This window comes from Quercus lobata, chromosome 6, assembly GCF_001633185.2.
Source record: "Quercus lobata isolate SW786 chromosome 6, ValleyOak3.0 Primary Assembly, whole genome shotgun sequence".
Lineage (NCBI taxonomy): Eukaryota > Viridiplantae > Streptophyta > Magnoliopsida > Fagales > Fagaceae > Quercus > Quercus lobata.
In genome coordinates, this window is record NC_044909.1 from 14858721 (window position 1) to 14871671 (window position 12951).

At 32.8% G+C, this 12951-nt stretch overlaps 2 protein-coding genes across 2 annotated transcripts; one reads left to right on the forward strand and one right to left on the reverse strand.

The window, feature by feature from the left end:
- Positions 1-207: 207 nt before the first annotated feature.
- On the forward strand, positions 208-4359 carry LOC115994182 (cation/H(+) antiporter 19-like). Its single transcript, XM_031118239.1, has 5 exons — positions 208-290; positions 430-655; positions 970-1971; positions 2676-3347; positions 3537-4359. The coding sequence occupies exons 2-5, from the start codon at positions 455-457 to the stop codon at positions 4077-4079; spliced, it is 2418 nt and encodes an 805-aa protein (XP_030974099.1). The 5' UTR covers positions 208-290; positions 430-454; the 3' UTR covers positions 4080-4359.
- A 5863-nt stretch (positions 4360-10222) lies between these two features.
- On the reverse strand, positions 10223-12479 carry LOC115949875. Its single transcript, XM_031067142.1, has 4 exons — positions 12400-12479; positions 12041-12303; positions 10687-10835; positions 10223-10273 (listed from the first exon to the last, which is right to left on the reverse strand). Exons 1-4 carry the CDS (start codon positions 12477-12479, stop codon positions 10223-10225), a joined length of 543 nt encoding a protein of 180 aa, XP_030923002.1.
- Between the last annotated feature and the right edge of the window lie 472 nt (positions 12480-12951).

The following is a 12951-nucleotide window of genomic DNA, read 5'->3' on the forward strand; positions in this document are numbered from 1 at the left end:
ATTTTACATTATAAGATCGATAAACAAGGCATTTAATTTGCCAAGAGAAAAGGTCTTTTTTTTTTCTTGGTGAGAGACTTAAATTTTTATTTATTTTTTATTATATTCTATTTTAGGTGACTTTCGTTTGGGGGCTTTAGGTGATTGTCTTAACAAATTGAGATTTTCAATAATTTTAGAATCTAACAAATTTACAGTTGAGAGAGAAGACAATATAAAGAGGGTTGGGGGGAGGAGTCTTGGCCCAAGGTTTTCTTCTTTCTTAATTTCTCTCTCTCTACCTGTCGAGGGTGAGTTTTTGAAGGGGAAGGATTTCTCCTTCATTGTTTTGTTTTTTTGTTTGTTTGTTTGGTTTTTTTTTTTTTTTTTCATGTGCCAATGGCATTTGTTGTAGTCTCTTTTAATTTTCATAATTGAATCAATCATAAGTTGAAGATTGCCCAACGTAGCTACGATGGCAACACCCAATGGAACTACAATGGCTTGCCCGGCACCGATGAAGGCAACATCAAATGGAGCGTTCCAAGGTGACGATCCACTGGATTTTGCGCTTCCCTTGCTTATTCTCCAGATATGTTTGGTCATAGTTCTTACCAGAGCGCTTGCATATATTCTTAAACCAATCAGACAACCTAGGGTCATTGCAGAGATCATTGTAAGTGTGTTGTTAACATTATCAATTAATAATTTAATTACAAATTATTTTTACTATATAGCATATATCAATTTAAAAAAAATAATAATAATAATTCAATCATTCATTTATTGAGAAATTTATTTTGTACTCCTGGAGTACCATAAATGCGTACTCCCTCTTCTCACATGAATGAGGATCCCACTAATTAAATTCATGGTGAGACCCACCATTTATGTGAGAATGAGGAGTACATATTTATACTATTCCGGGAGGACCTAATAATTTTCTTCATTTATTATGTTGTTGAAATTCACAAATATTTGGTATCTCAGGGAGGAGTATTGCTTGGGCCGTCAGCAATAGGGCGGAGCAAGTCATTTCTCCACACGGTTTTCCCTACAAGGAGCATGACAGTCTTGGACACCATAGCCAACATTGGCCTCCTCTTCTTCTTGTTTCTGGTGGGTCTTGAGCTTGACATGAGTTCAATTCGTCGTACCGGGAGAAAGGCGTTGGGAATAGCCCTTGCGGGAATCAGCCTTCCCTTCGTCCTTGGAATCGGGACATCGTTTGTTCTTCGTTCCACCATATCTGAAGGAGTATCCAAAGCCCCATTCCTGGTCTTCATGGGCGTTGCAATGTCAATCACTGCATTTCCTGTCCTAGCTCGTATCCTAGCCGAGCTCAAACTTCTCACCACAGACATTGGCCGCATTGCTATGTCAGCTGCTGCTGTAAACGACGTTGCTGCATGGGTACTTCTTGCACTTGCAATTGCTATTTCAGGCTCAGACGACTCTCCAATCATTGCCCTTTGGGTTCTACTCTGTGGTGCTGCCTTTATAATCGTTGCTTTCTTTGTTTTAAGACCCGGGCTTGCCTTAATGGCTCGTCGCTCTCTTGAGGGCGAGCCTGTGAAGGAGATCCACATATGCATCACATTGTCACTTGTATTGGCTGCTGGTTTTGTCACGGACACTATTGGCATACACGCACTTTTTGGGGCTTTTGTGGTGGGAATTATGGTACCAAAGGAAGGCCCTTTTGCTGGGATACTTATAGAGAAGATTGAGGATCTTGTATCAGGAATTTTCTTGCCACTCTACTTCGTCTCCAGTGGGCTTAAGACCAATGTTGCAACCATAAGTGGAGCGACTTCATGGGGTTTGCTAGTACTTGTTATATTCACCGCATGTCTTGGGAAGATCCTTGGAACTTTCATTGTTTCACGATTATGTAAGGTGCCTTTGAGGGAATCTTTGGCTCTTGCATTTCTTATGAACACCAAGGGTTTGGTAGAGCTCATTGTCCTCAACATTGGGAAGGACCGAAAGGTACGTACATTAACCTTAATTTTAGTCGTGGAATTCTCTAATCAAGAAATGTGTTTCTTTCTTTCTATTAAAATAGATCATTTTTGCCAAAATTCTCATTGTTTAATTGGCTCCTCCTCATGTATAAAATGCTTAGGAATTAGGAGAGGAGAAATTCAAGTTATATGATTAGCAACATATTGATGTAATATGCTTTTTAACTTTCAATTAAAAATGAAGAACAATATTTGAAAACTAGTACTTTCTTCTTTCCATATTATACATATTCATTTGATTTTACTAACTGAAATAATAACCACTTTGAAATTTTAATTTACATAAGTTGATAGCTTTTTAAACTTATCCCTAGCTTTATTTGAAAATTCATACATTTTTCTAAAATAGACAACTAATAGATTTAAATTCACTAAGGATGAGCTAAGCACTATGTCCATTTGATGCACGGATTGATAGAAATAATATTTAAACTAAAGAATGCATTTCATTAATACAATTGAAATTAAACTATAAAATAGAAGATAGCACAAATAAAAGAACAAAAAATAAAGTGATACTAAACACATCAATTGTCACACTAATTTATAACATTTCTTTTAGTAAAATTAGTAATAAGTAACTTTAATATTTTCCAATTGTAAATTTATTTGTGTATTAAACTTGCTACTACCAACCATCTGGTTTTGGTTTTGTCGCATACTCTGCAGGTGCTGAACGATCAGACATTTGCTATCATGGTTCTAATGGCGTTGTTCACCACCTTCATCACCACCCCAATTGTCACGGCTGTTTATAAGCCAGCTCGAAAGGCAGCCCCTTACAAGCACCGTACTGTCAAACGCAAAGATATCAACACAGAGTTCCGAATTCTAGCATGTTTTCATAGCACTCGCAACATCCCCACCATAATCAATCTCGTCGAGTCGTCTCGTGGAACACATAGACAAAAGCTTTGTGTATATGCCATTCACCTCATGGAGCTTTCAGAACGATCTTCAGCAATCTCAATGATTCACAAAGCACGCAGCAATGGTCTCCCATTCTGGAATAAGAAACATGAGAACAAAGATCAGATGGTTATTGCGTTTGAGGCTTATCGGCAGCTTAGCAGCGTAATTGTACGACCCATGACTGCAATCTCCGCTCTCAGTAATATTCATGAAGACATTTGCACTAGTGCAGCCCAAAAGCGAGTGGCCATAATTCTGATACCATTTCACAAGCACCAACGTTTAGATGGAACTATGGAGTCACTGGGACACTCTTTCCAGTTGGTGAACAAGCGTGTTCTCCACCATGCCCCTTGCTCTGTAGGAATTCTGGTCGACCGCGGCTTTGGAGGAACCACCCAAGTCTCTGCTAGTAATGTTTCCTACAAGGTATTCATGAATTTAAAAAAATTGAAACCATCAAGAAGTGATGAATTTAATCATTTAATCATTCAACACTTCCTCTTAACGGTTTTAAGTTTTATTTAAATAGGAGATATTGCTAAATTCCTGATTTTCCTAAATATTTAAACTATTAAAAAAATAGTAAATTTAATCGTTTAACTTTTATTCTAATAGATAGTGGTGCCCTTTTTTGGGGGACCCGACGACCGTGAAGCACTGGCTTATGGCATGAGGATGGCTGAGCACCCTGGAATATTGCTCAATGTTATCAGATTTGTTCCCTCGCCTGGAAAATCACTGAAATTTGATAAGTCGGGAATTGAAGACAATGTGGATCATGAGGAGGATGAGCTGATGTTGTCAGAGTTCAAAAGCGCACACAGCAACAAGGAGAAGGAGTCGTCAAATTTGTACGAGGAAATGTTGGTCGAAAACAAGACTGAGGTGGTGGACGCATTACAAGCCTTGAACAAGTACAATCTGTTCTTGGTGGGAAGAATGGCCCCAACAGTACCCTTGGTGAACAAAACCGATTGTCCAGAGTTGGGACCAGTGGGAAGCTTTTTAGCATCTTCAGAATTTTCCACCACGGCATCGGTTTTGGTGGTTCAACAGTATAATCCCTTTACAAATCTTCATCCACTCGTGGAGGAACAAGCTTATTATGGAGAAACCTCTAGCATGCCTGATTCACCTCATGGGGTACCGCCAGTGTAAACAGAGAGCTACTTGAATATACATATTCTTCCAAGAACACCCACAGGACATGGGTGGTGTTTTACTTTTATTGATTTGATGTTCTTTTAAGGAAATGAGAGCACCCTCTATGCAGCTGTATGAAAACCATTCATGTCATGTGGGTGAAAGAATTGGCTAAGTTCAAAAGTCACTACTACCATAGGTGTACAGGGGTTTTAACGAGATCTACTGTAATAAATGAAGTTGAGTAAGTCATGTACAGTAATCAGTGATCTTGTATCAAAAAAAAAAAAAAAAATCAGTGATCTTGAGGATATTACTATATTAATCTTACAAACTTGTTTTTGCCAAAAATTTATGTTCTGACTCAAATTTGAGTGAATTGGATGTAATCTACTACCTCAATTAAGAGGACTTTTGGCAAGGAAAGATTGAACAACCAATAACTATAATAAAACCAATGCAAATAGAATAAACAGCTTAGAAGTTGAAGAAACTTGCATTAACGAAATCTTCTTCCTCCGCTTAATCAAGAAACTCTGCAATGATTGCTCCCTCATCATCAACAAATGAATTTGTAGGGAGTTGAACCTGGGGGCTGGGACCACTTATCTTCTACTATAGAATTTAACCAACTCTTCCAAATAAGAAAGTTAACAATTAAGACATTTAAGAAAGAACATATTATGATCAAAGCACTAATATTGCTCCTACAAATAATTGTATTATGTAATGAGTCTAATCACTCTACTAATAATATGATGTAACAGATGTTAGCAAAGTTCTTTGAAAAAAATAAAATAAAAAAGCCTAATATTTGTCCAATTGAGATGCCTAATGCACTTTAAAGAAATCTTAATATAGAGTTTTAAAGAGCAACCAATTGACAACAGAGTTAGTTTATCCATGTAGAGAAATACTCTTTTGACCAAGCCCAACAAGGTGTTTTTCATTTGAAATGATTCTTATTTTTCAATGATCACTTGACTGGTGCCTAAAATAGTGAGAAAATTACTATAAAATTTATTCCATTAATATTTCCTTACTTAAGAAAAATAATTTAAACTACATAATGTCAATGCCTCAGGCAAGTAATAGGATTACTCCAGTGACATCAAACAAATTTGGTCATATAAACATTAAATTTCATACAAAAACAATACAACTGTTACAAAACTCAAAGGTGGGAGATTCTTTGAGGACCTTGCAATGTTAGCACTAGTTATTAGAATTAAAACTAGTCGCAGACCCGCGCATTGCGCGAGATAATTGTTTTTTAGGGTGATCTTATTAAATATATTTGGGGGTAATAAGTAATAACACTCTCCCATTTTGTTTATATTAATAACAAAATATTTTAAATTTATTTAAGAATATATTTATAAATGTTTAAACATGGTTAGTAAAGATATTACTCATAACTTTAGAATTAAAATACAAATTTATAAAATACCAAAACATTTGAAATGACAAATCTCTCCATAACTCATTGGGAAAAGAAAAGGGGGAAAAAAAGTAAAAGACATTACTTAATATTTTGAAATACACTTTAATTTAAAATTTTAAAATAAGAGAATTTAATTTTAAAATTAAGGATAATTTTGGAACCTACCTTAAGCACAGGCAAGTTAGTACACAATATTTTAATATTAATTTTAAAAAGTTTGGTCAAACAAATGTAATGGGTGAAAAGCATAGGCAAGTTGTTGTTGTTGTTGTTGTATTAATAATTGATTTTTCATTTTCTTTTAAGTTAATAAAAACCTTACATATACCTTTTTATTTATTTATAGAATATACTTTTTTTTAACCTTTACATATCTTTTTTTTAATGTGAATCTTTACATATACCTTAAGTAAACTCTATATATTCCCCTTCTTTAAATGTGTACAATCATAAACTACTACTTCATAATGATAGTAACTAATTAGTTTTATCACTTTTTTTCATAATTTCATTTATAACGTTTTTTACTATTATCATATATTTACTGGCTAATGATTTTCATAATAGAGGTGTTAAATGAGATGTAGTATTGTTTATTAGATTTTTAAATGTAATTGTGTATGAAGATTGTGTGTGTATATATATATATATATATATATATAAAGTTAAATGAAATGTCAAAAAAGGGATTTTAAAATTTTCTAACTTGATTTCTTATATAATTTCTATTATTACATGAGAACATCTCCTTTTAGTTATGAATTAGAGTTTGATTAGTTTTAAGTTTTAATATATTGCTATGATTATGTTTAATTATTGATTATTGATTCAATTTTTTAAGTGAATGTAATAGTTGATTTTATTACACTGTAAAGATTTTAATGTTCTTCATATTGGTCATATTTATTTTTTATTTTTACTTCTCCTTACAACCTCTTTGTTTTCCAATTAATAGTTACTAATTGACATTTGACTCTCTCTCTCTCTCTCTCTCTCTCTCTCTCTCTCTCTCATCTCTCTCCATTCTCTCTCTCTCTCCCTCTCTCTCTCTCTCTCTCTCACCCCCCCCTCTCTCATGGGCAGGTCTAATTTGTTTTCCAAAATTTGATGTATGATTTTATTGACATTAATATGCATTGTAGGTTTTTTTGTAGGTTTTTTTTTTTTTTTTTTTTTTTTCATTTAATTTTGCTACCCTTAAGTTAGTATATCCATAACTATTAGTTTCTTTATATTATATTTGTTTGATATCCTCATTATTATTATTTATTTAGTGTTTCCCAATTGCCATTTGTTTTGTATTATATTTTTTCTTTGATGTATTGGGTTTGAGAATGAGTGTGACCCTAGTATTACTCCACTTTATGAGGACACTTTTATTTATTGAATTTAAGTAAAATTTTAATTTTTTTAAATAAAGAGAGAAAAATATAAATAATTTAATGATATGGAAGATATGGGGAGATGAAAAGTGATATTAAGGTAGAAGGTAATGGGGAGATGAAAAGATATAGGTAAGGAAAAAGCTTGGACAAAGTGTAAATGTAAAATTAAAAAAAAAAGTACAATTTTTTAAGGATAATTTTATTGATTTGAATTTAAATAAAATATTCCATGTTTAATTATTAAAAATAAAAAAGAGAGAAAATATAAATAATTTAATGATGTGGAAGATGTGACTGAATTTATATGTTCTTTTTTTTTAAAGAAACGATTGAATTTAAATGTTGAATAACATAAGATGAGAAGAAGAAAAAAAAGTAAAAATAAAATATATAACAATAAATGCCAATAAAGAGAACATTTGCACATAAAAGATTTTTGTTCTTTCTTATAACTCTAACTAAGATTGATGGTTTTTTTTTTTTAATATGTGTTTTAGTATTGTGTTTTTTTAATTTCCCATCAGAAAGTCTTTTCTTTCCCTTTTATAATTTTGATTGAATTTTGGTTTGGATTAATACTTAGTTGTTTTTGGAAATAGGAATTTGAATATGCCTACCAATTTTTTGACTAATAAATTATCATAAAATCTATTTTTTATTTCTTTAGTTTTATTTTAATTTTGGTTAAGTTAACATTGAAATTTTGTGATGATTTTTTTTTTATTATGATAATTTCCTTATTCCTTAAGAGATGAGTTGTATATTAAGCAAATGTAACACACTACAACAAAGTTAGAAGAATATGGTTCACCTTAAAAAATATTAATGAAATACACAAAAAAAAGATTAAAATGATATATTTGTAGAGATAAAAAGATTTTAAAAAATAAGTGTAATTTTTTTTTTTTTTTTTTTTTGTGTGTGGAAAAAAGACAATGCTTGAAGTTATTGTTACTTTTTATATATTACACTTCATTGCATAATATTTATATTCTCACGCATTGCGCGAGTCTGCGCCTAATTTCCTATAAAAACTAAATGATTCTACAAGTCTTCTATTGGGAATAAATTCTAATCTTAGGTTGCTAAATGCAAATGTAGTAGAAAGATGGTGAGAGAGAATAACGGGTTGTGCTCATGATTAGTGTAATAAGCATGTGATATGATTGTGGGCTTCCTTTATAATAGGATCTTTTGTTACTCTTAGAGCAAACAAAATGACGCCCTTGTCCCCACCCAAAATGTTTTCCTCTAATGACAAGCTTTATCTTTTAAACTCTAAGAAATGCAATGCAATGGCGAAAGGATATGCCCCTTTAATATATTGTCTCTAATCAAGTAAACAAAGGCTCCTGTCCCCTTTAAGTACAGGTTTATACGGAATTCAGTTGTTTTCAATTTTTTCTTTTCTCTGTAAGAAAGAATCATCAACCCTAACTAACCAAAAAAAAAATCATCAACATTAATTAGAGTTATAAGAAAGAACAAAAATAGAATAAAATTTAACAATTAAAGAGAAAAAAAAAAACAATTTAAAAAACAAATCTAAATGGCATTAACCAATGTGGAGTTTTAAAGAACTCTTCTTTTACCTAGAATATAATAGAGAATATAAAAATGAGACTAATACTAATTCTAGGAAACATATATAGAGAAATAGAAATAAGGATGCTAATTAAAGAATATTGGCAATACCATCAATCCCATTTGAAGCTTAATCATAGCTCCACTAATTTGCTGACTTTCAACTTTTGGCTAGTATATATTCAAGCGTTCTCTAATGTCGTAAAATTCCTTATTATCTGGTTTTACTTGAATTTCTGTAAACTACCCGATTAAATTAAGTGAGAAAATGAGCATAATGATTCTAGTGTAGGAAAAAAAAGAGAGAAAGAATTCCCAAAGATTAGTAATTTTACATAAATAGAAGAATGTATAAAAAATTCATCAAAAAATTGAGAGAGAAAGAGATAGAGAACCTTTTTTTGAATTCCGGCAAACTACCCAATTAAATTAAGTGAGAAAATGATCACAATGATTCTAGTATAGAAAAAAAAAATAAGAAGAAAGGATTCCCAAAGATTAGTAATTTGGCATAAATAGAAGAATGTATAAAAAATTCATCGAAAAATTGAGAGAGATAGAGAACCTTTTTTTGTGAGAGAAAACCATGCATAGAATAGAATAGATAGTTACAAATTTATAGTAAAAGAGTGTGAATAAGAAAAGACAAAATAAAGGAAGATGAAGAGAAAGAAGAAAAATAATATTTATGTAAAGGGTAGTGAGGAGATGAAAAGAAGAAGAATAATATTTATGTAGAGGGTAATGGGGAGATGAAAAGGTAAGGGTGGAGAATGGTTGGAAAAATGTAAATATTAAAATAAAATAAAAAGTAAATGTTAAAAACAATTATAGGAAAATTGGAAAGAAAATGATAATGAAGTGGACGCTGATGTGGCTTAACTGGAGCGTAGTAACAATAAATGCTACATTTCAATTTTTAGATATATATAGATGACGAGAGAGAGAACCCAAAGATGGAGGAGCAAAAGCTGCTGCCTCCAGTTCATGCTTTGTCAATAGCCTGGTTGTGGGACAAAATTTTGTATTTACAGATGCAGTAGTCTCAATGGATTCTGCCTCTGCTGATCTTAAGGAAAAGTGGGTTTTAATTGCCTCTATAGTTCTGCTAATAAATTCTTATCTTGACATATAGTCCTTCATGCGACATTTAAATTCCAAATGGCCCCTCGCCCAACAGAAAATAGATAGCATAATTATTATAACGAGTGGCTATTACGAGAACAGGGAGGAAAAAAAAAGTGTTCAGGGAAAAGAAAAAAGAAAAAGTAAAGCTAAATCAAGTTAATCAGGGTAGTAAAGGAAATGTCAAAAGATCCACCATCATTACAGATGATAGATCTAAGATTCTCAACCCTTTCCCAGTTTCTTCATCAATCTGAATTAATCTTGCATAGATTAATAATTTTCATATCCTTACCAAATGCACAATCATGATGAATAACTGTAAGCTTTATTATGTAAAACCCCTTGATTGTGTCAAATAATAACATTCTGAATCGCAAAATCATGATTTTTCAAGGTCACAATGTTTTACTTTCTCTCAGTTTCATTCTGTACTTTTCTTCTAAATTATCTCTAATATTTTTTTATTGATAAGTTACAGATGCACCAAGTTGATCTTGAACCCACAACCTACAACTTCAGCTCCACCTAGTTCTTACAAGGGAGCAGTTCTAGTGTTGAATAATCTCAAATTAATCAATGAACTGAGCTGATTACATATTTTTGATGTCTGAGGATAGTCATGCAAATTGTTTCACAATGTTCCCATATATTGCCTTCTCAAAATAGCACTGCATTAGTAGCACCACATATGCAAACAATTTATATCCTTGTGAAGAGCTTTGTGGTTCAGTAGAATCTACCCATTTCTCTCATGGAAAAGAACTTGGGTTTGAATCCCCTTCCCCCAATTGTTATAAGCAAAAAAGAAAAAAAGAAAAAACCCTATTTGAAAAGATTGAACTCAAAGATCGTTTAGAAACCAAACTATATTTGTCAACATCACATGATTTACTTTTACCTGTTCTTTTGACTCATCACTAGCTAATGGCTATATTTGTACTTGGATTCTTTTTTTCAATGGTTATAAAAACTGTGTTACATCTAAAATCGATATATGTAGTAGATAGTAGATACTAACTTGAGAATGAATGTATCAAAAGAATGGACAAATTATGCATAATTGGAGAAGTCATTAGCATACCAGTCGATATTCGGGAGCTCTTGCAGGAAGTTTCAAGTAAGCCATGTTTCTAACCTCATAGTCCCATAAAAAAGATGTGTGGTGGATCCACCGGTTTTTAGTAATTGATTGAGCATTTCCACCAAACTTGCGGTCACCAAATACATAATCTGAAACCAAATGAGAAAAAGTGTTCATTTACAGCTTTGCTTATTCGTCCATAAGAATTTCTATATAAAACCTGAAGGAAGAATATGAGGTAAGTGTCAAACAGTAGTTTCATCAACAAGGATTATCAAGGATACCATTATAGTTAAAGAAATTGGTATCCATAACACAGTTGTTGCATTTAAAACACAGTATAGTTGTTAAAATAAAAAAATAAAAAAATAAAAAAAGGAGGGGGGGGGGGGGGGGGGGGGCGGGGGGGGGGTGGGGGGGGGGGGGGGGGGGGGGGGGGGGGGGGGGGGGGGGGGGGGAGTATGGTTCAGATAAAAAACAATTAGTTTATTTGATTTAAGGTGAGTTTGTGCTTGTTCTTGCATACATGATACAACAACAACAACAACAAAAGCTTTAGTCCTAATTTTTTGGGGTCAGGATCCTCAACAAATTAGTCAGGTGCATTAATCACTCAACTTGACAAGGCAGTAATTGAAATGCATTTTTTTTTTTTTTTTACAACTTCTACTAATATAATTTTTTTGTCAAATTTTCTCATTTCGAATCCTATATTTTCATGTAATTCCACTTATCCATTTTAACATTCTCATTTCAACTATACTTATTTTATGAATACGTTGCCTCTTAATAGCTCAACATTATATACCATAGAGCATGGTAGGTCTTATAGCATTCTTATATGTGCGGCCGGGATGTGTGTTTGGTCTTGGATAAAAAAACCAAAAAAAAAAAACATGAAACCAGGTTCATTGTGAGACTCTGAACTTGAATCCCATTTAAGGCAAGTTATTTTGGTATTAAAATGTGACATATCCACACATGCAAGTGAACACACACCCCAAAAATATATAGAGGTTATTCATAATTGGGATGGATTCTTATGTAAACAGTCAGCAAGAGAATGCTATATTTGATAGCTGACTGACACTATAGCAAGTAAAAACCTTCATCAGCACATTTGGTCTACTACTATACCAGTCCCTTGAAGTGAATCCAGCCAGGCCCTCCATGAAAATAACCAGTTATCCAATAAGTGCAATAGAAAAGAGAAAGTACTTCCGTATCATGGAAATACGCATAAAAGAAAATGCAATTCAAATAGCACATCTCAATAAGATCATCAGGAAAAAAAAAATCAAATTTGAATATCCACTGGTAATATCATAAAGCCGAAGTTCTCTACCAATGGAACTGGTATTGTGAAGTGTGCAGTTACCATTTTCACGAAGGTGGAAATCCCCAATTCCTTGGAAAACTTTGTTGTACAACGCACCAGTCCAAGACATAATAGGTTGAGGATATGGTTGTAAGCCAGCAACAGCATCCTTATTGCATATGAAAGTGACAAATATTGTGCTGGGATCAACGACAACAGTACCTCCCCCAGTAAACCTTCTCACAACTGGAATCTGATCACATAACACACATTCAATTTTGAGAAGCTCTGCAGGCTTCCTAAAAAAAAAAATTCATATAAAACTTATGAGTTACTCATGTCCAATTCAAACATATGGAACCACAAGCCAAGTGAAAGAACATATTCACTCATACATTATCAAATTAGAAAAGTGACAACTATAACTAATCATATAATTCAGAGGCTTAACTGATTTAAATGCAACTGTGCTCATGTTTGAGCTAGATATTTCTTTTTGGCCAGTTGTTCAAAACTCAGATCACATGAACTCGAATCAACCGAGCCTTAATTCTGAACTAGATTAGGTTCAGCTCCGGGGGATCCTTTTTCATGATTCTAAAATTGTATATAAGATCATATACCCACAATCTGCCCTCATTTACGATATTGTTACTCACTACTTCTACCCTTGTTATCCGAGTCACTATGTCAACTCATAAAGTAATGCGTTAAAGTAGATTTTCAACCCAATTTTCGATCTTTCCAAGCACAATGAAATATATACCAACATAGGTTTTGGACACCACCATTCAACCAAATAAAAAAGGGCAGCCTAAGGGACCCAAATGGTAAGGGGCCAAGGTTGTAAACAAATAGTGCATTAACCTTCAATAGTCCATGAATTTATAGAATAAACTAAGCCCAATCCATGCAATGACTTTTATTTCTAAACTTTTACACATGAA

What these genes read in the sequence shown, in the direction of transcription:
- LOC115994182 (XM_031118239.1), top strand. Translation starts at nt 455, where the DNA reads ATGGCAACACCCAATGGAACTACAATGGCTTGCCCGGCACCGATGAAG. An exon ending in GGGTCATTGCAGAGATCATT is followed by an intron (nt 656 to 969) that starts GTAAGTGTGTTG and finishes TTGGTATCTCAG; the next exon opens with GGAGGAGTATTGCTTGGGCC. An exon ending in CTAGTAATGTTTCCTACAAG is followed by an intron (nt 3,348 to 3,536) that starts GTATTCATGAAT and finishes TTATTCTAATAG; the next exon opens with ATAGTGGTGCCCTTTTTTGG.
- LOC115949875 (XM_031067142.1), bottom strand. Translation starts at nt 12,479, where the DNA reads ATGAGCACAGTTGCATTTAAATCAGTTAAGCCTCTGAATTATATGATT. An exon ending in CACTTTTCTAATTTGATAAT is followed by an intron (nt 12,304 to 12,399) that starts GTATGAGTGAAT and finishes TTTTTTTTTTAG; the next exon opens with GAAGCCTGCAGAGCTTCTCA. An exon ending in CTGCACACTTCACAATACCA is followed by an intron (nt 10,836 to 12,040) that starts GTTCCATTGGTA and finishes ATTTGGTTTCAG; the next exon opens with ATTATGTATTTGGTGACCGC.